At 34.1% G+C, this 23254-nt stretch overlaps 1 protein-coding gene across 3 annotated transcripts in view; it reads right to left on the bottom strand.

Annotated features, from left to right (window-relative positions):
* The window catches only part of LOC138323577 (bifunctional 3'-phosphoadenosine 5'-phosphosulfate synthase-like), a 41506-nt gene that overhangs the window by 5071 nt on the left and 13181 nt on the right, over positions 1-23254 (bottom strand). The window contains exons 1-10 of one of the 3 annotated variants that reach the window (XM_069268280.1): positions 19815-20030; positions 5895-6245; positions 5438-5576; positions 4276-4394; positions 3180-3293; positions 2720-2831; positions 2218-2423; positions 1755-1886; positions 1337-1466; positions 683-825 (exon numbers count right to left, since the gene is read on the bottom strand). In XM_069268280.1, the coding sequence (XP_069124381.1) occupies positions 683-825; positions 1337-1466; positions 1755-1886; positions 2218-2423; positions 2720-2831; positions 3180-3293; positions 4276-4394; positions 5438-5576; positions 5895-6245; positions 19815-19850 (1482 nt within the window). In that variant the 5' untranslated portion in view covers positions 19851-20030. Of the gene's footprint in view, positions 1-682; positions 826-1336; positions 1467-1754; positions 1887-2217; positions 2424-2719; positions 2832-3179; positions 3294-4275; positions 4395-5437; positions 5577-5894; positions 6246-9725; positions 9899-19814; positions 20031-23254 lie in introns of those variants that run through there. The other 2 variants (XM_069268278.1, XM_069268279.1) reach the window with 2 other exon arrangements.

Raw genomic sequence — 23254 nt, forward strand, 5'->3', positions numbered from 1 at the left:
GGATATATAAGGAGTAAGAGGACAGGAGGCAGAGGATATATAAGGAGTTAGAGGACAGGAGGCAGAGGATATATAAGGAGTAAGAGGACAGGAGGCAGAGGATATATAAGGAGTTAAGAGGACAGGAGGCAGAGGATATATAAGGAGTAAGAGGACAGGAGGCAGAGGATATATAAGGAGTAAGAGGACAGGAGGCAGAGGATATATAAGGAGTAAGAGGACAGGAGGCAGAGGATATATAAGGAGTTAGAGGACAGGAGGCAGAGGATATATAAGGAGTAAGAGGACAGGAGGCAGAGGATATATAAGGAGTAAGAGGACAGGAGGCAGAGGATATATAAGGAGTAAGAGGACAGGAGGCAGAGGATATATAAGGAGTAAGAGGACAGGAGGCAGCAGTTACAATGCATAAGAGTAGAGAGGAGCATTCTGGCTTTCAATATATGGTAAGGGGTGGTGATTTTTATGTCCAGTGATAAGTCAGATTTTTGAATGGCCCTCAGAGACAAACCTTGAAAATGATTCTTATACACTCTTTGATATTTTACTCTAAGGAACAGATATAAAATTCAAGCTTAAGAATTTATGATAGGTATAGTTTAACTGTGTTAGTTTTTAGAACCAGGAATATCTTAAGATTACCAATATGTAGATTTTAAAGAGAGAAGTATAAAACCATTACCTCTGTTGGGCCTGCATACATCATGGGTGATGGGAATATTGCGAGTACAGTGCTGTCTGGATCAAGAACTTTGTCTTCTAATATAGCTTGGTGCTGTTTCATTCTTGTTGGCAGTGGTACATCATCATCTTTTGTCCATCCACCTAGAAAATACACAAACTGAATTGAGAAATCATTGAAACTTTTGTACCCATTGATAATTTGAAAGTTAACAAGGGAAATTCACCTTCTATAAACATGTATATAAGTTTTACAGGTGAACATTTTCCCATTTAACATACAAAGTACATACTGTAATAAGGGAGATCCTCCTACATACAATTCAGCATGAGAGTTCCCTTCTACATACAAGTTAAGATGAGAGTTCCCTTCTACATACAAGTTAAGATGAGAGTTCCCTTCTACATACAAGTTAACATGAAGGCTCCCTTCTACATATAAGTTAACATGAAGGCTCCCTTCTACATACAAGTTACACTAGAGTTCTCACAAACATAAAAGTTAACATGAGTCTTGAGAGTTTCTTCATATGTATATGTTATCAAGAAAATCCCCTCCAATATAAACATTAACATACAAGTTCTTCTAGAAGTTTCTCTCCTACATACATGTTCCTCAAGGAGCTCTAAGCACGACATGTAAACAGATACATACCTAGTGGATGCAGGAGTAACACAGGTTTTCTATAGCCTTTCTCTAGAAGCTTCTTTTTGGTGTCCGCCATTAGCAGGGCATGACCATTGTGTATAGGATTACGTAGTTGGAAAGCAAACACTGCATCTGCCTGTAAAATACAATGGATAAAGTAACATCTTGGAATAGGGTTAGGTTCTTTAAAAGATTTAACAAATATGACTCCTATAATATGGAGAATAGATTAAGGCCATTCTTTTTTTTCAAATTTTTAAAATATTGTTGCACCTAATTCAAGTAACTATTTATATTAATATTATGACTTTACCATTTTGTGACCATTTGAATATGAGAAAACTTTGATCAATGCCAGATGTACATGACAATGTTCATGAATGATAATGCCCTATGGAAACAACACCTTTTAGCCTGTACACACCTTTAGCTGCCTGAACCTGGCCCGTAGCTCCATGGGTGTGAGTCGATACTGATCCAGTCCATCCTCCCAGTATATCCGCTCTATAACCTCCAGTTCTCCACCCACGAGCCAGTCTCCACTCTCGTAGATCATCTACAATTCAACACAGGCTGGGTATTACTAGCCAAACTTTTGGCAGAAACATTTTCAACATAACATTGGCACTATTATGTCCATTTTGTCAATAAAGACCACAGAAAGGAAAAGAAAAAGTTGTCGTTAAAACCAAGTGGTCTTTATACAGAGGTCAAATTGCGCTGAAATTGGCCATTTAGGATGCTGAAAATATAGCCTTAGGAAGCTGGTCTTATTCTCATATATGCAAAATTATATTACATTTCGCAAAATTACTTTTATTGTGAAATTCGTGAAAGTAAATCGCACATGAAGTAGGATAACAGTATATAGAGAGGTCTTGCTGTACCTTGACATAAGGATGTCCATTATTACTGGTACCAAACTGGCGGCAGCATCTCTCCTCCTTGTTGTGAGGGAAGAACTCCGGGTTCCTCAACACAGCAATACACTTGTTCTCATAGCGTAGAGTCATGGCATCACATCCACAAAGTCTCTCCTTGTCTCCAGTCTGGACGGGCAGTACCACCGGAATGGACTGATTTGATACTCCACCTGAACATCAAAAATAGTCAAATCATTTTTGATATCTTTACCAAATAATATCCAGACTCTCTCTCTCCACAAAAAGAAAAAAAGTTACATAATGAGGCGATAGTCATATTTACATGGCAATATCCAGAAATAAATTTCTACTTATTTATTTTTTTAGTGGCTTCATGCATGCTTCTGGTTAAAGGGTGACAACTCTTACTCCTTACACAATTGCAACCTTGCCTTTATTTCAATTTGATCAAAATGCCTTTTTTAATAGAATTAACAGCCTATTAAAAAATTCCTTATAATCTTACCGTCCAACAAACAGCCGAAATGTTGACACTGGAGATATTCTCGTTCCCTCATGAATCCTTTCAGAGGAGATGCCCATCCCTCGGCCAACACCTGAGTCCACTGCTTGTCAAGCTGTTCAAACAAGTGCTACATTTACTCTTCTATTCTCTCATTATATCATTTCAAACAACAAAAACATTCTTATGCATTATTTTTTTTAATATTATTTAAATAATTGTTCTTTCTTTAATTATACAGAAATTTTTGAAATTCAATTTCATATTTCTAACATTTTGAACTAAAATAATCATTAAAAAAATTGCATAATGCATTCCTTTAGCAATTATTTTTCATACAACTTAGACTTTAGACTACTTGGTATATTTAGGCAAGTTTGTAGAATAAACCATGAAATTTATTAACTGTCCTTCATGTTAAGTTTTTTATATAATAACTAACACCATTTAGCCTAAATCCTACCTTGGTGATTTCCAGTGATGGCAGGTTCTCTGCCTCAGCTCGTACTTTCTCAACCTGGTTCTCAGGTACAAACAGCTCATGTACAGTGTTGACAGCAGAGGATGGTACGACTTCCTGTTAACATCATATAAGATATATTACTGCTGTGGCTGATTTTATGTTCAAGTGAAAAATAAATGCCCCGACTCCATATAGGACAAAATGAAACATCATACAATACACTTTAAGTCCCATTCCATTTCAAGAAGGACATAAAAATGATTCATCAAAAGACTTTACTATAAGCTGTATACAGTACGACAGTTTGGGGGAGGGGAGGTAACTCTCTTTAGTTCCAGTTACCATTACATTGTATATCATCTATGTCTAGGCCGTTTCGATTATATGGTTTGACTGGTTGGACCAAGTTGTTTGTTTATTAATTAAAGATGAACCTGGTGATTTTGCACTGTTATCAAGCCCTCACAGGCCTGTATCAAAAACTGCAGGTCCATCTGGATTTATACTTGAAATAATGACTTTTACCAATGGTCGAACCGGTTGTTCCGAATAAACGAAAAAGGCCCTATATTAACAGTTCATGGAAGGGGAGGTTACTCAAAAGTTTTAGTTATTTAACAGTTAGGGTAATGGGAGGTAACTCTTTGATTCCAGTTACTATTACATTGAGCGAGTTCAATCACAAGCTATAGTCACCGTAGTGAAACTAAAGTGTGATCGAACTTACTTTAGTTTCATGTTGTGCACATGTGCACAGAAACAATAAATTGTAATGCGCATGTCTTATCGACTAGAGCTCAACCACCGATTTCCTTTAGTCGTTCAACAATAACTAAACTTCTTTTGCGCATGCGTCATTTTTTGAAAACATGGCAGTGATTGGTTGTGGCTTATACGCATGTTTAATCTCAATAAATAGAACAGCATGGCCATAGTCATTGATCGAACTCGCTCATTGTATATCACTGTATAGACACAGTTCAATGTCTGGGGAAGGGAAGGTTATTCCAAGTTCCAGTTACTATATATTATATCACTGTTGATGAAGCTGTATATAGTTTACATGTAATATTTAGGAGAAGGGGAGGTAACTCACCAATTCAAGTAAGTGCTGTACAATACGCTGCACACACTCGTCGATGGTATCAGTTCCAGCCTCCACACGTACATCAGGATTAGGAGGACGTTCATACTTGGCATCAACACCAGTGAAGCCTGTAACAAAGTTCTGTTCATTACTGTATGTTAGAGAGTTCACCTAATATATAACTCTGGGACATAAGGCCCATCCAACCAACCTTATATATATTTGTACTTACAGGTATGATGATTTTACATGATTATACAGGAATACTTCATATGTCAACCATATTTTGATTTCATTAATTTTTTGTTTGTTATATGAATATATGCTGTATCTATTGACACGGGAATGATTATATACATATATAAGCTTAATATCAAGTGTAACTAACGGTTGAAAATCTATTTTATTGGTATATATGACTAGAGCTTTTTCTGATGTCTAAATAAAGGAATGCAACTGTAAAATTAAGTAATGAAAAAAGAGACAATATACAGAAACACTGGTCTTATGATTATCTACAGGGGTACATGTTTTTACAATGACATGAAATCACACATCCTTTTCTATTTAATCTTTACATATTACGGAATGATCTGTTTTAGAGGGTATAGGTATTGTTACATCACACTTGCTATTTTTTTTCTCTGATAAGTTTGGCATTACTATAACTATAATTAATGTATTTAATCTTCTTCATCAGAGTAATAATATTCAGCCGCAGAGGTCGAGCTCGAGCGGTTTAGACATATTACCACAAGTCCTCCACACTTGTGAGTTTGAACCCCATATGGGGCAGTTGCCAGGTTCATACTGACCACTAATCAGTGTTTTTTCTCCAGGTACTCTGGCTTTCCTCCAGCTCCTTAACCTGATATTTTCTTAACTAACCCTGTCTATAAATTATAGTATGCTTTAACCAAACCAAACATCATAGAGTTACCTCCCCTCCTTTCTCTTTCATCAAACTTAGTATCTACACACATATGTTTCATATCTGTTTGTTTGTACCATCTGTTACACAAGGAGAGGACTAAGATATGCCTTGCCTGCTATTTAATCTTATTGGTATTTAAAAGTTTTGTCAATAAAATGGGAACAATCAATACCTACATACTTGCAAGGGCAGGTAACTCTGTAATACACATGAAGAGAGAATTGTAACACTACAAACCTTTGATCTGACCAGCCCTGGCCTTCTTGTACAGCCCCTTAACATCTCTCTGTTCACATATCTCTATGGGCGTGTCCACAAAGCATTCCACAAACTTCAGGCCGTTAGCCTCGTGGAGCTCCTTTGCTTTAGCTCGGTCCTATATAGCACAAAATAGTATAGGAATAAAAATATATCTCAAAAGTTTATTAAACCTGGCCAGTATTTTAAAACAAGTTCGCTTACAACAGTCAAGATATTTTTCTTCAGATTTCTATCTACCGGTAGTTACTTTTCTCTCTTTCAAATTTTCGCCTATAGTTATATAAATACAAGATTTCCTTGTAAATTTTTACAAGTTTGTCCATTAACACTTATCAAAAAAATAAACTCATTTAGCCTTATTATACTGATGTTGAATTTTTATTTTTTGACATCATAAAGCAAAGCACAATCTAATGGTGAAGTGCAATCTTACCTTTTCATAAGGGCTGATAAAGGCGGTGATACAGACGATCCCGCCATCAGCAAACAGCTTGGCAACCTCAGAAATACGGCGGATGTTTTCTTCACGATCCTCAGGAGTGAAGCCAAGATTTTTGTTGAGTCCGGTACGGATATTGTCACCGTCCAAACTATAGGCTGGGATCCCCTGACTAACAAGGTACTCTTCTAAAGCAAAGGAGATAGTGGTCTTACCGGCACCAGACAGGCCGGTCAGCCAAATGGTACAGCCTCGGAACCCGCCCTTGGCTCCCAGGACTTTCCCACGCTTGTCTCGGGAGACATGATTAGGCTGGAATACGACGTTGGTCGCCCGCTGTACCGCCTGCAATGACAATTTATCACAGAAATTAAATATCACCTAGACATTCAGATTAGGACTATTATATATGTTGTAAATGTCAACTTATTATAAAACCTTGAACTAGGAGGTATATGTTTACGTTTTCTCACCAACATTTAACAGTCAGATGCATAATCATACCACGTTATTTTTATTTTTTTTTTAAATCTTCTGAAAATATGCTTTTCTTAGCTATAGAACTTGCTCTTTTTCACTGAATCTGTATTATATAGTAAGCCAATTCCAGAATTCAGAGAAACAGAAATGCTAACAGAATATTTTGAACGTATCACAGTGTTTGTTAGCCGATTCAGCTTTAATCTAATACGTTAAAAGTCCTATTAACAGCCAACGTCATTTTAGGACGGAGCAAATGATATTTTTTTTGTTTGTTTTTTTTTTGCTCTTCTAATATCACAGGCATAATTGCCCTAGATAACCAAAAAATTTTCTCTCAGCCTTGTCATCCGGACATGTTTATATATATGGTATATGTAAATAGGGTATTGATTTTCAGGATGACAACATTATCTTGGTCGCAGCAAAACTTTTACGGATCCAAAGTTTTTGCAGAGCAAACCAATGCATATATTCATTAATAAGATTTAAGGTATTTCTGCCTGAACGCCTCCTGTCCAGCATTGCTAGGGTAAGTCCACATTTATAGCCTCTACACATTGATTTCTGTACATCACCACTGTACAGCGACAGCTGTTTTCATGTAACGTCGTCAAACATCATTTGTGTTCACTTCAAGAAAACAAATTAAAAGAGAAGCCACAGAAACAGACCTCCTATAAATTAAGTACTTTATTCATGAAAAGTTTGTCAAATAGATCCAAGTAATTGATCTGTGTGTCTGTTTACTGTACAGTACAAGACTGCTGGTCATGTACTGTATACTGTACATGTATGGCCAGTTATTTCTGTGAAGATTTTTTTGCAATTTCCCGGTACATTGATATGTATGGTTACAAAAATTCATGTTATACAGCTGCAGAATTAGAATATGTAGATCGGTGATTTATATTTGGTTTGTTTAGTTTTACATCCGACAACAGCCAGGGTCATGTTAAGACCTGCCAGGTTTGATGGTGGAGAAAAATCAGAGTACCCAGAGAAAAACCATCGACCAGCAGTTGGTACCTAGCAACTGCCCCACATGGGATTCAAACCCACGACCAAAAGGTAGAGAGCTTGTGGTAATATATCAGTATATCTTACCCACTCATGATCAGCCACCACGGCCCGGAGGTCAATATCTGATGATATATAATCACATAGGGTTGAATAATACATGGATAAGGTGATAACATTAACCAGTCACACCTTTAACAACCTTATTTATTAATGAATTGCCAAAAAGGCAAAACCAGCTACTGTAAATTTTGTAGCAACATTTATCATTGTCTCAAGTAGTTACGTTTATAAACATGTTCACTCGAGATGATTTATAGTTTGTACATCATGTAGATGCATATGTGTAAATTCTGCTGATACATATGTTTTAAAATCTGCAATATATGTTAACCTTCTGGTGATGGACAATAAATTCACCCCTGAAGACACATTTAGGCTCTTCTAAATCAAAGATTAGACCAGTCCATTACTGAATTTCAGGGATGAATATGAGATAAACCTGTGTCATACAGTGTATATCAACCCTCTTTATATGAAATACAGGTCATCCAGTGACTTTAATTTTTAGGGTTACAATTAGTCATTTTAACAAGGGAAGAATTCATATAGGCTTTGCCTGTTATTCAATCCTTTTGACTGCAACATGTCATTAAAATTTGTTGAAATGAAGAAAGATAAGACAAAAGAATAGAAGAATAGTCATTTTAACAGCCTGACCTATGTATAAAACCACTTGTCTATAGAGATTCTCTGTTTGTTTACATCTATTAACTTTTAACCTTACTTTGAGATATATGGGTTGTAGCATATTTTTTATATCATGTGCCTACCCGTTTTATACACATAAACGTTTTACAAAGATAAGATGATTAACTGAAAAAGGATCGATATACGATTATTTTCAAAATGTATAAGTAAGAGTTTTAATATCCGACTTGCCTTTGTTTTGTGAAATATATATCATACCAGTAATAATCTTTATCACTATACTAATTAATGATCCCACAGTTTCGATCACATTGCTAAATAAATCAATCTGAAGTCGTATTCCACATCTTCATGATCAATTAATTTATAACATTTTTAAACTAATTGAAAACCAAACTGCTTCATGACCTACCCTTAGATTGAATGTTATAACAAAAATTCAATAGTTTTAATGTACCAGGTAAAGCTCAGTTTTGTTCTGCGAAATAAAGCAGAAGTGAAATACATGTATACCAGAGTACATAACCCTGACTACCTCTCAGAACCTCAGTACAGTGTAGACTTTGGCAAATTAAGGCTATATATCCTGTTTTAATGTTGAATGGTGTGTGGAGTGCCAAGCAGTGTGCTATCACAGCCTTCCCAGACAAGATTATAAACTCAACATTGCACACAAGTTTTAAGTAAAACAACCGGTTTTTTAAACTCAAGTATCCACACTACAGCTATGTTACGCTATATGAACTTAACTCCACCCTGTACTCAAGGAAATCACTGTAGCATTAATTTAATATTGCTTCTGAAAGGTAAACAACCTCATGCTTCTGCGGTTACACCTATGACAGTAGTACATTTATTTACAGTAAAATGTATGTAATTGTCAAAAGCTTATCCACGGTCTTCTCCTTATGTATGTACAGTAGTATATCGGGTACTGTCAAATTATTTCTACAAATTCCCTCTTTCTCACAAGATATATTCCAAATCATCCTCGGTCCTCCCTCTATTAAAGGTATATGTACAGTATATGTACAGTATAGTGTCAAATTATTTCTACCTTCTGCTTTCTTTCTCTCCAGCTATCTATTCCAAAACCTGCCATTTTGCTACTACATAACCATATCTACAGGGTTCTCAGTGTGTTTTGAATAGGTGTCTGTAAATCTTTAATAGCTGCCCGAGATGGTTGGGGTTCCTACAGGCTTTTAACGAGAAATAAGCCACCTGGTCTTGACCCCGTCTACTCCAATAGTATATGTAGTGTTCTACAGATGTATATATATATCATTTAATTACAAATTGTACCAGCGTAAATACTCACATTATTGATTAAACCTTAAATTAGTGTAAAGATATTCTCTCCTTCATCATTAATTAATTAGACACACCTCACAACCAATATTTACTATGTTAACACATGTTTTCTATAGGTTTTACCTGAGAAACTGTTCTACTGCTAGCTATACATAGAGATGTACTATATAAATAGTGTAGACTTCCATGTTTTCTATTATTTTTACTATCACAAACACATACCTGAGAAGATTACTATGATAAGAATATACTTAAACTTATATTGTATCTCTGGATGATTTTATCGTAAACCGTACATACCTGTGAAGTTTTCTTTATATCCTTCATCTGTACTGAAGAGAGTGGTTGAGTGGTAGTCGACATGACTGTGAGGTGGTGAGAGCAGAAGAGCTTGCTTTTTATATCTACGTGAATTATTATTTATATATATATAGAATGGAAACCTGGTGATGTGGCATGCAGTAGGCAGTCAAGCGTGTCTGACAGTACAGCGATCACTGAAAACGTGGCGGCTCACCTATCCTTTATCTTAATATTGACTTAAACTACAATCTAGTTCTCTCACGTCACAGTAGGCCCGGGGCTTCTAGTCCTTCTACCCACAATACCCGAGCTAAATACACACACCCATACAGACTGTCATTGGGAAATACTACCACTATCTATTGAAAAGAAAGTTGTCTTTTTATCTTAGGTTAAGATCTTAACCTTATTATTATTTGTTCATAAGCTCTATATAGTTTTTAAAGGGTACATGTATTATGGTTTTTTTGGTCTGTTATTCTTTTTATAGGCAATTCTGACAGTTTTACCCAGCAAGTAGGTCTCTCTTATATTCAGATACATGGCTATTATACATAGTTAGTAGCCCTGGCTGTAACTGACCCAGTTCCTATGTAATTATGTATTTAAAGCTTTGTGTGGAAATGCAAACTCACATTGTCAGTAGGCATATATAATTATGGAGTTTTTACCACAGAAAAATTAGTAATACTAGAGTTAAACTTTAAACAATTTAATATCATTTTTTGATTTTCTGTATTTTGAACAAAATTTTGTTATAAAAGAGCATATAGTAGGCAAGCATATAAATTTAATTCAGACTTGAGTGACTGGTTGAGCTGCAATCTGTTGTCAATGTACTGTATTTGACCAAATAAGCGCCCATGTCCCTTTAAGTGCCGCTCCCCCTCTTGAGGCCTCAATTTCAATTGCATGGGCATAAATAAAGACCATAACTGTACATGTACAGGTTTCCAAATATTTAGTCTTATTATAAAAACACTGTTTCAAATTTTTTTTTTCAATTTTTTTAAACGCCCTGGTCGCTTATTGGGTCAAATATGGAATAAATAGAAGTATACAAGTACATGCTTATATACCTAAATTTAAGCTTATTATACTGGTAAATAATATGTTATTTTTTCCTTGTACTTAATTAAAAATAAGCTATAGCCAAAACGATTCCATACATGCCAGAACATGACATTTGAAATCGAGACACCCCAAAATTTAAACCTTTGACAGCATTCGTTTGATTTTGGTTTATGTATTATTATAAATTAACAGCCTGGGTTATTAAAGGACAAGTTAAGGAGAAAGAGGAAAGATATACACTGTATAGTATTTGAAGAAAAAACCACTATACACATGTAGTTAACATATCTTTGGTCATGTGTCAAGACAGCATAACTCATACTTTTTATTTGCCAGTCAATTTTTAATTTTTCACAACTGTCTGAACTTATAATCAAAGAACAGTAAAACTGTAAATGTGTTTCTTATCATTATTTCTTATTCAAATAATGGCACTTAAAATTTGCTTTCTTAATTCTAAATATTGTAACTGTCAAATTCTAATTCAAAGTTTATAAAATCTTGACATTCCATTTCTGAACTCACAACAATATGACTCGGCCTAGTTTCTGACCCTATTAGGGTTGACAAGCCCAAGTAGTCCCCAGGTTTAGTTTACACACACATACACAGATACCACAAAGAGTATTGTGTTGCCATGATTAGATAGCATACATATTAACATCTCTTAGATGTTACTTGATAAGAACATGATTACTCTTAGCTTTGATCCAATTAATACATAAAACTATATTTCATTCAACATTAGAAAAATGTTCATGGCACTAAATGTTCACCTCATTATATGAAAATTGCTCAAAACCCAAAACTATGATGGCGTACTTTATAACTTCAATTCACATCATGACCTAATTTTGCAATATTCACATCAAATGTGTTGCATCATCAAATCATCATCATCGTTATCGTCATTCTTTATTTCTCAAAATGTAAAGAGTACAAGAACATACATTTACCTATTTGTCTATAGCCCCTTTTTACCATTTCAGAAAAGCTGTTTAAAATGACCAATTTTGTAATATCCAGTTCTGCATGAAGTGGTACTGATACAGATGTATACCATATGATAATGTTGTTTTGTCCTAAAGCAAGTTTTTGGTAGAGTAAATCTCAGCGACTTAACTATTTAGCCAAATTCAAACTTTTTATATTTTCTTCATCATTAATGTGTCATTCTTCTAAATTTATTGTCTTATATTTACACTTGCTATGCTTGGTCACCATACGCTAATACTAGCCGATTTTGTTTACCATAACTGCATGGTAACATTGAACTTTGAACTTGCGTAAGGAAATGTTCTGTGCAACGTAAAAGGGGCTACTTTTTTAAAAAAAGAAACACATGGCTTTGTTTACATTTTGACGCAACATTACGTGTATATTGTTGTTTTTCATAGAATTTTGGAAAAATGTAAACAATATATACATGTTTTATATTTATATATGATTCAAACAATTTTTAAATTTACAATTGTATAATAAAGAAACGGAAAAATATCCCGACCGGGGTGACGTGCTTTCATTTTTGTTAAAAATGATGGATGTCAAATGTAAACATTACCTCTGTGCCTATGTTCATCCTACGATCGAGCCTTTGGGGTGGACGGGTGTGAGACCCTCTGATAGAGGTCAGTTATAAACATATCCTCTTGTCTTTGTTCTTTGAGTATTTAATCATGTGTATTATAAAAAAAACATGCACCGCTAATAATCCACGTGTTGACAGTTCCGCGTCACCCCAAATACATTGTATCCATCGAACACAAGTGAATTTGTTTCATCTATCGATGGCGATATGGATCTAAGCGTAGATTATATAATCACATGGCTCCCAAGGATGTAATACCATCAAGTCAGACGACATCTCAAACACATTGAGCTACTTGAAAATCGGTGTTTTGCCAACTTCGGCAAACTAAAGTGTGTAAGCGTGCGTCAGCTTCGCCTCGCTGCACAATAACGGTCACCGAGTTCATACATGTGGCCGTGTACAAATTCTTTGTTATTACGCTATATATTAACTTTTAGCAAAATTGAATATATATTTAAAGTTCTGATCTGATTAAATAAAATTATCTCTGAAATTTACTTTGTTTGTCATGTTTATTTTACACTAAAATATTGAACTTTTTTGTCGTCGCGGATGAATAATTCTACCTTACGTGAAGTGTCACCATTCGCTGTTCAAATGAGTAAGCTCCTCCCACTTTTGACTGACATTTATTGAATAATTACGTCACTTTCAAATGACAATTTTATTGCATAAAATATTAATAAAAAGTCGTGTGAGTGTAAATATAACGCGCCCCATAGAATATATTCTTAGAGGAATTGCTCCATACAAGCATGGTTAACATAAAAACGAAATCCAATCACTATATGAACTTGTAACACTTATGAACTTGTAACACTTATGAACTTGTAACACTTATGAACTTGTAACACTTATGAACTTGTAACAGTATAGATCACAGTATATCTTATTTTGCCAAATTCAAAATTTACATGTTTTGTTAATTTAATCATAATTCTAAAAGTAAATGTTTTTGCTTTCTAAATATGACGATTTTTAAATGTAGTTCACAGATATCTAATTTTGCAAATCTCAAGTTGATTATAGATGTTTGTGTATCTTATCAATGGCATTCTTAGATTGTCCTTAGGGCATGTATCTTAGGATAGTGGCTTGGTCAGCATGACTTAGTAATTTGTTTACATATTCTTCTTGTCAATTTTCCTAGCTTTGACGTGAGAACTTAAAGCTCACACCTTAAAGATGAATACATATATTTATAGTCCTTGAAAATACCACATCCCAGAGATTAACAACTGTCATGCTTCAAAGATAGGTAAATAACATTGTAACCTATAGGTAAACTCTTATTCAAATCATGATCAGATTTAAGAATGCATGATGGGGATCACTGAGAGTGTATCAATTGATTTGTCTAACTTAAAACTGCAGACTTCAGTGGAGTGCATCTTGCTCACATACTTAACTAACTTTAAAGCTTATTATACTGGTAAATGATACTTATTTTTTTCCTTGTACTTAAATAAAAATAAGCTGTAGCCAAATAGTTACCATACATGCCAGAACATGACGTTTGAAATCGAGACACCCCAAACTTTAAACCTTTGTGACAGCATCGTTTGTTTTTTGTTTATGTCTTATTGTAAATTAACAGCCTGGGTTATTAAAGGACATACAAAATATAGGAGGTAGAGGAAAGATATAGACTATCTGAAGAAAAAACACTATACAAATGTGGTTAACATATCTTTGGTCATGTGTCAAGACAGCATAACTCATACTTTATATTTGCCAGTCATTTTTTCACAACAGTCTGAACTTATAATCTAAGAAAAAGGAAATTGTAAATGTGTTTCTTATCATTATTTCTTAATTCGAATCATGACACTGTAAAATTTGCTTTTTAATTCTAAATACGGTAGCTGTCAAATTCTGATTCTAAGCTTACTAAATATTGACACTAAAAAATCGAATGTTCCAAATTTTGAACTCACAATATTACTCGGCCTAGTTTCTGACCCTATTAGGGTTGACAAGCTCAAGTAGTCCCCAGGTTTAGTTTACACACATGTACACAGATACCACAAAGAGTATTGTGTTACCATGATTAGATAGCATACATATTAACATCTCTTAGATGTTACTTGATAAGAACATGGTTACTCTTAGCTTTGATCCAATTAATACATAAAACTATATTTCATTCAACATTAGAAAAATGTTCATGGCACTAAATGCTCACCTCATTATATGAAAATTGCTCAAAACCCAAAACAATGATGGCGTACGTTGAAACTTCAATTCACATCATGACCTAATTTTGCAATATTCACATCAAGCCTAATGTGTTGCATCATCAAATCATCATCATCGTTATCGTCATTCTTTATTTCTCAAAATGTAAAGATTACAAGAACATACATTTACCTATTTGTCTATAGCCCTTTTTTACCATTTCAGAAAAGCTGTTTAAAATGACCAATTTTGTAATTTCCAGTTCAGCATGAAGTGATACTGATACAGATGTATATCATATGATAATGTTGTTTTGTCTTAAAGCAAGTTTTTGGTAAATCTCAGTGACTTAATTATTTAGACAAATTCAAACTTTTTATATTTTCTTCATCATTAATGTGTCATTCTTCTAAATTTATTGTCTAATGAACTTGTAACAATCTGATAAAATACAGTTCCTCATAACCACTCCGTTTAATAGAGGATCTGAGAACATCCCATAAAGGGTCATGGTCGGATGACCTTCCTACCACGTGTACTTCAGATCATATACTTTTTCTACACATTGCTACGTCAACTGATAACGCCATTTCATCCGAGTATATGTATACGTTTAGCTTATTTGTGCTCTTTGGGTGAGATGACTACGAACACGAGAATAATTAGGACAGCTTTTTCAAAATATTTCGTCCCCAGTCAAAATTCTGGCAGTCCAAATTTGATTGGACATTTCCAAAGGTCATCTGGACGTGACCCCTAATGGAATGTTGTCAGATCCTCTTATCAAATGTAGTGATAATAACGATCTGTATTTTAATCAGATTGGAACTTGTAACAGTATAGATCACAGTATATCTAATTTGCCAAATTCAAAATTTACATGTTTTGTTAATTTAATCATAATTCTAAAAGTAAATGTTTTTGCTTTTTAAATATGACGATTTTTAAAAGTAGTTCACAGAGATCTAATTTTGCAAATCTCAAGTTGATTATAGATGTTTGTTTATCTTATCAATGACATTTTTCATTGTCCTTAGGATTTAGGTAATTTGTTTACATATTCTTCTTGTCAATTTCCCTAGCTATGACGCAAGAACTTAAAGCTCACACCTTAGAGATGAATACATATATTTAGTCCTTGAAAATACCACACCCCTGAGATTAAAAACTGTCATGCTTCAAAGATAGGTAAATAACATTGTAACCTATAGGTAAACTCTTATTCAACTCATGATCAGATTTAAGAATGATGAGGATAGTTGAGAGTGTATAAAATGATTTGTCTAACTTATAACTGACTTCAATAGAGCACATCTTGGGTCCCTTATTACATATGCATATTTTTATAAATACACTATTTCTCAAATCTGAATATTTGTAGATTCAAAATTCATGACAAGTAAGTTTGCATCTGTATAAGATTTAAGTAATTTCACAGATGTTACATTGACATCTAGCATATTCAAAAGTAATGTTTTAAAGCACAAAAGATGAACAAATAATACATCAGACCTGATTTTAAAGGACACCTCTATAGATATAAAAGATCTGATTATAAAGGATAGATATAAAAGATACCTGATTATAAAGGATACTTCTATATAAAAGATACCTGATTATAAAGGATACCTCAATATATAGAATACCTGTCTATAAAGGACAACTCTATATAAAAGAAATCTGTCTATAAAGGACACCTCTATATATAGAATACCTGTTTATAAAGGACACCTCTATCTAAAGGATACCTGTCTATAAAGGATACCTCTATATAAGAGAAATCTGTCTATAAACGATACCTCTATATAAAAGAAATCTGTCTATAAACGATACCTCTATATAAAAGAAATGTCTATAAACGATACCTCTATATAAAAGAAATCTGTCTATAAACGACACCTATATATATAGAATACCTGTTTATAAAGGACACCTCTATCTAAAGGATACCTGTCTATAAATGATACCTCTATATAAAAGAAATCTGTCTATAAATAATACCTCTATATAAATGACACTCGTCAACTTCATTAGGTGCAATTTAGTAAATCATTGTTCATATATACTAATTGAAATAAAAATAACTTTGCTTGACATTTTCCAAAATTACAATTCATAATATTTATAAACAGTGAATAATTTGAGATACATAACCTTCAGATTTTTTGTCAAGATGGTGTGAAATTGAATAAATGACATTTTAAATTAACACATATGGATGGGAACAAGGAATTAGAGGTACTCATAATACAATTATAACTGATAATGTATAATGACTGATGCCAAATTCTATTTGAGAACAGCTAATTATAATGCTATTTATGGTGAGGTTCTACCACGGCAATGAACTAAAGATAAGTTCAGATAAGATCCTTGTGAGAACTGTGACCTTCTATATCAAGATGTCTTCAGCAGAGGACCTTAGCCATGCGAGGTTCCACCAGAACATGTACATGGTGTAATCGACGGTCTACATCAGGGTGTGATACTATTAACTAAAGCAGAATCTTTAACCTTGAACATTCCATCAGGATAAATCAATTAAAGCTGAGGATCCTTAACATTGCAAGGTTCTATATAAGGACAATTAAAGATACTGATCTTTAACATTGCCAGGTTCTGGACAATTAAAGCTTAGGATCTTTAACACTGCCAGGTTCTATATAAGGACAATTAAAGCTAAGGATCTTTAACATTGCCAGGTTCTGGACAATTAAAGCTTAGGATCTTTAACACTGCCAGGTTCTGGACAATTAAAGCTTAGGATCTTTAACACTGCCAGGTTCTATATTAGGACAATTAAAGCTAAGGATCTGTAATAATGCCAGGTTCTTTATTAGGACAATTAAAGCTAAGGATCTTTAACACTGCCAGGTTTTATATAAGGACAATTAAAGCTGAGGATCTTTAACACTGCCAGGTTCTTTATAAGGACAATTAAAGCTTAGGATCTTTAACACTGCCAGGTTCTGGACAATTAAAGCTGATGATCTTTAACACTGCCAGGTTCTTTATAAGGACAATTAAAGCTAAGGATCTTTAACATTACCAGGTTCTATGTTAGGACAATTAAAGCTAAGGATCTTTAACACTGCCAGGTTCTATATTAGGACAATTAAAGCTAAGGATCTTTAACACTGCCAGGTTCTATATTAGGACAATTAAAGCTAAGGATCTTTAACACTGCCAGGTTCTATATTAGGACAATTAAAGCTGAGGATCTTTAACACTGCCAGATTCTTTATAAGGACAATTAAAGCTTAGGATCTTTAACACTGCCAGGTTCTGGACAATTAAAGCTTAGTATCTTTAGCATTGCCAGGTTCTATATTAGGACAATAAAAGCTAAGGATCTTTAACACTGCCAGGTTCTATATTAGGACAATTAAAGCTAAGGATCTGTAACACTGCCAGGTTCTTTATTAGGACAATTTAAGCTAAGGATCTTTAAAACTGCCAGGTTCTATATTAGGACAATTAAAGCTGAAGATCTTTAACACTGCCAGGTTCTTTATAAGGACAATTAAAGCTAAGGATCTTTAACACTGCCAGGTTCTATATTAGGACAATTAAAACTAAGGATCTTTAACACTGCCAGGTTCTATATTAGGACAATTAAAGCTAAATATCTTTTACACTGCCAGGTTCTATATTAGGACAATTAAAGCTAAGGATCTTTAACACTGCCAGGTTCTATATTAGGACAATTAAAGCTAAGGATCTTTAACACTGCCAGGTTCTATATTAGGACAATTAAAGCTAAGGATCTTTAACACTGCCAGGTTCTATATTAGGACAATTAAAGCTAAAGATCTTTAACACTGCCAGGTTCTATATTAGGACAATTAAAGCTAAGGATCTTTAATACTGTCTGGTTCTATATTTGGACAATTAAAGCTAAGGATCTTTAACACTGCCTGGTTCTATATTAGGACAATTAAAGCTAAGGGTCTTTGACCATCAGGACAATGGACTTGTCAGTTAAGCTTTAAGATCTTTACTCTTGAGGTCAAAGTTTCATCCTGACAATCAATTAAAGCAGAAATGATCTTCAAATTGTGATCATGAGCTTTAATATCAAGACAATTAATAAAAGCAAATGGTCTTCATCACTGTGAGGTTTGATTTGATCTGTTTAGTTTAACATCCTATTAATAGCTAGAGTCATTTAACAATATATGCCAGGTTTATAAGGTGGAGGAAAGCGAGCTGGAGAGTACCCGAAGAAAAAACACCGACCAGCAGTATAATTAGTGCCTCCATTGCAACTGCACCACATAGAATTTGAAGTCAATTTTAGTTTCAAACAAGTTCGCAGAATGAAAATTTGTTAAAATTTCCATTCAATACATATTTGGGAATTACTTATTCGCAAATATAAACTTTCGTGAATTTACATAGGTTGAAAGTAAATTGATAGTTGGTTTACATTACTGAGGCATGGCCAATAGGTAGCATGGACCTATAACCTGGTAGTACATTGGACAAATATTCAATCACCTTGCCTACAGTAATTTATCATTCAATGCCTATAAAAGTTATCAAGAAAGTGATCTTTGGACTCTAATGGCTTTATACATTGACTTTATATCGATCTAATTTAGTTTTCGAAACAGTCAATTTCATATCAAACTATTTAATTTGGTGATATCATTCAATTATGTAATTTTGTACTAATACTATTCTATAAAGCTGATACACTAAAATTTCTTACAAAGTTTTTTTTTTCCACATTACAGTTTAATAATCAATTTTTATAAAAAATGTTCATATACTGTAAATTATACTTATTTACGCATTAGATTCAATTTTGCGAACTTTGCAGGCTTATATGAAAATTCATGAACAATTTCAATAATTAGCACACTTCAAGAGAATGTTTTAATTGTTACTTGCGAAATTAAATTGCCATGAAATAGTCATTGGCAGGAAAAAGCAAAATTTAAATGCTGCCAAACTTAGTTGGTTTACATACTGAAATTGTAAATATTTTTGTGGTCACACTTTCTGCCAGATATTTCATACCATCAGTATATTAACACAGCCAGAATTACATTTGCTGTATCTACATTTAAATTAATATAAAATAAAAGACACAATTATTGCGAAAACACAAAGTAAACATTGGGCTTAATTTTTTTTTTAATTTTGCACCAAATTTTTTAACTAAAAATTAAACGGTTTACAACGTATAAAAAATCCCAGAAATAAACAGAAGTGATCTGTTATTTAAACAAACCTACCTGATTAAAAGCAAACTGCAGATTGAGAGAAGCCATGATCTTTTGGGTAAGAAGTTGTGTCTACGTGTAAATAGAGATGCTAAAATCTACTTTTATATATACACAGCCATTTATCCAGCTGTTACATGGAGTTTGTACCGATGTCATCGGAGGCCACACCAGGGAAACCTTTCTACCTATCCCAGGTGTTAACGACTGTCCAACACTACATATACAAGTTCACGACACTGTGTATCACCGACATCTTACTACACAAATGTATATATATTGGTATAGATCTAGATCGCTCAAACTCTTCTTGCTATTTTCATTTTCTACGGTTTTGCTCTAATCAAGTTATTGCAACATCAAGAACATATATACTAAGAGAGTGTAACAGTAACTGTATTTTACAGTCCAATGATCATGAACAATGTATTTATCATTATTAAAGTGAAACTGTGTATATTGGTACACTGAATTATAATTACAAATATTTATGAATTAATTAGCAAAGATATTTTTTTAGTACCCCTTATTATCTAGAAGTACCCCTTATGGGTGCAGAGTGACTTTGAATCACTTTGAGGTGATAAATTATAACATAGATTTCACTAGAGAGGTGCATTTCTAGATCACAGTTAAGGGGTTCAATTCTAGAACAAAATTGTGGGGTCTATTTCTAGAACATGAAGACACACAAAATCACCCAGTTCAATATCCAGACCTAAAATAAATGCGACCATTGGCAATTTAGGGTTCTTTATCACTTGCTATGACTAAACGAATTAATATCATGCTCAACTTTTGTTTGTTCTTTGTCACAACACCCATTTAAATGACCCAGTTTACCTCGTATCTTACATCACCTACATACTTTTATAGCTACAAAGATCAAGGAAAAATAGGACAACAGCAGCTGGAGGAGGAGGTACCCTGTCCCTGACTTCAGGTGTGGGAGATGGGGGTCTCTATATAGCTAGTAGGCAGGCCAGCTATAGCTTGTTGGCCATATATAGCAGCTACACAAATATAAGTGTATGAGGATATGTATTTGGGATTAGCTTGTTTTTGAAGGGGTGCACATATACAATGCAACTGCAAATATGGTGACCAGCTCATGGGCCAGCGAATATGAGTGGGGGCAAACTTGTTGGCCAGCTATGACGAGTGAGGACTAAGGGTGACTAGCTACAGTACCTGAACCGTTTAACGTTCCCAGCCTAACGCAAACGCAACGCAAGAAAATCGTCCGTTAGCTAACGCTAACGATTGCTAACGCTAACGATTAACGATTAACGATAAACGATTAACGCAATACCGGCTAACGATTAACGATTAACGCAAAACGCAAAACGATCGGCTATGATAAACCGGAAATACCATTGTTATAATCACGGACACGGCTTGACGGTAAATGAATTACGGATCTTGATGTTTTGAAATACAAACGAAAGTACAGGCAAAACTGGAGTATGTTCGGGATTAAAGTTTCTGTATATCATATAAACATTTGCCTATGAAAACTATATGGACACGATGAAGTCAAAGACGACAGTACTCGATGCAAAGTTTCCATGGACAAAATAATGTACGTTTACAAAATGAATGACATGTGCAACTGTATGTATGGAGAAAGAATGGTATTATTCTAAAGTGTCATATTTACCCGATATTTTAAGAAATAACAAATTGTTACAACATCTCTTTACTGATAATCACACAATGAAGTCAAACACGACTGTACTCGATACGAAGTTTCCACTTCACACGTACGTTTACAAATTACTTGTACAACCGTATGTATTAAGAGAGAATTGTATTATTCTAAGTGTCATATTTGTCCGACATTTTAAGAAATAACAAACAAATTGTTACAACAACACTGTATTAATAATATTACCGTCACAATGTCATAACTTTATATATAATTAGTGAAGCGATCATGCGTATACTGGTACATGTACTTTAAATGGAAATATTTTCACACAAACACATTTAGTCCGAATGATTCTGACTATCTATCCGCTTTTTATACTGACATCCGGATAGATAGTCAGAATCATTCGGACTAAAACACATTTAAAATGCTGTAAATCAAATTTTCATCTATATGTTTGATTTCTATTATCGATGTTCCATAACTCAACAATGGTAATAATTAACATCTTATAGTGTTTCCCGCATCAATCACAAGTTTCAGGGTTTTTTTTCAGATTGTCGAAAGGCTCTTCCGCTTATCATGGAAAATTGTATTCTCGGAATATTTGTTTCATAACGGATTACACCTGTATATTACTAGGGTGTGCATTCATAAAAGCTCATTGCTTACAATTGACTAGGGTCGTACATGTACATTTACAAATGCACGTACATACGCCACAGCTACTGTAATAAAGATTAAAGATTGAACATTTGAATTCGTGTTTCGCCATTTACAGTTCTCTCATTTTATAGTTCATGCATATAATAAAGATATAAAGAATGAAAAATATTTCACTTCCAGTTGTTTATATTCAAATTAATTTCAATTATGCATAATCATTGATGACAACGACGATGAAGATAGTGATGCACATGCATACATGTATGTACACTGAAGATAACTGTAAAATTGTCTACGTATATTTGTAACTGGTGTAAGAAATATAGTTATTTGATCACATTTCACATCAAGCAACTCCTCAATTTACAGTTTAAACAAATTAATTATTCATACAATGTATAAGTGTAAGCTAATTCATTCCACCGTAATCTATAGGAAAGCATATTGCACACATCAAAATTTTGAAATACGACAGTACATATAAATTATGTCCGTGAAATGTACTGTCACAGTGTACATTTTTGTACGGGGCACAGGTAAGTTGGGTATACAGTTAATCTCCCTCCCAAGAAGGTGTTAATTACAGGTGAACTCCGCCCGTGGCCAGCTACAGGGGGTCGACACAAGGTAACACCAGTCGTGACCTATAAACCTGTGCAGGTAAAATACCCGTGCGCGTCACGCTGGGAATTGAAAAGATCCAGGTACAAATAACAACGAACACATGTGAGAATGTGACTGTCCAGTTTTTATTGATATGAGCTAAACGTATATATCCGTGTCTGATTTGACACGCGTACAGTACGTGTGAAGGCTTACAATGTAACGTACAGATACATGTACCCCTGCACAGTTCGAATTCTCTACACGTGTTCTTTATGTAGTTGTAGGTATACTCGTACCAAGGATTTATACGTCCTTGACTCGTACATTGCAAACATTTACATCATTCATTCCATTTTCATATAGATACAAGTACTAATTAATTGCGTTTGAAAAATATGTACATGTAAATGCCAAATCTCACCTATTCCCCGTGTTCAAACTCGTCATATTAATGATTTTTTTTCACGAATTTATTTACAAATCTCCCGAGTCTTTTTTGCGTTCTTCGTACATTGATAATATTTAACAT

The sequence above is a fragment of the Argopecten irradians genome, chromosome 5 (genome assembly GCF_041381155.1).
Source record: "Argopecten irradians isolate NY chromosome 5, Ai_NY, whole genome shotgun sequence".
NCBI classification, from domain to species: domain Eukaryota; kingdom Metazoa; phylum Mollusca; class Bivalvia; order Pectinida; family Pectinidae; genus Argopecten; species Argopecten irradians.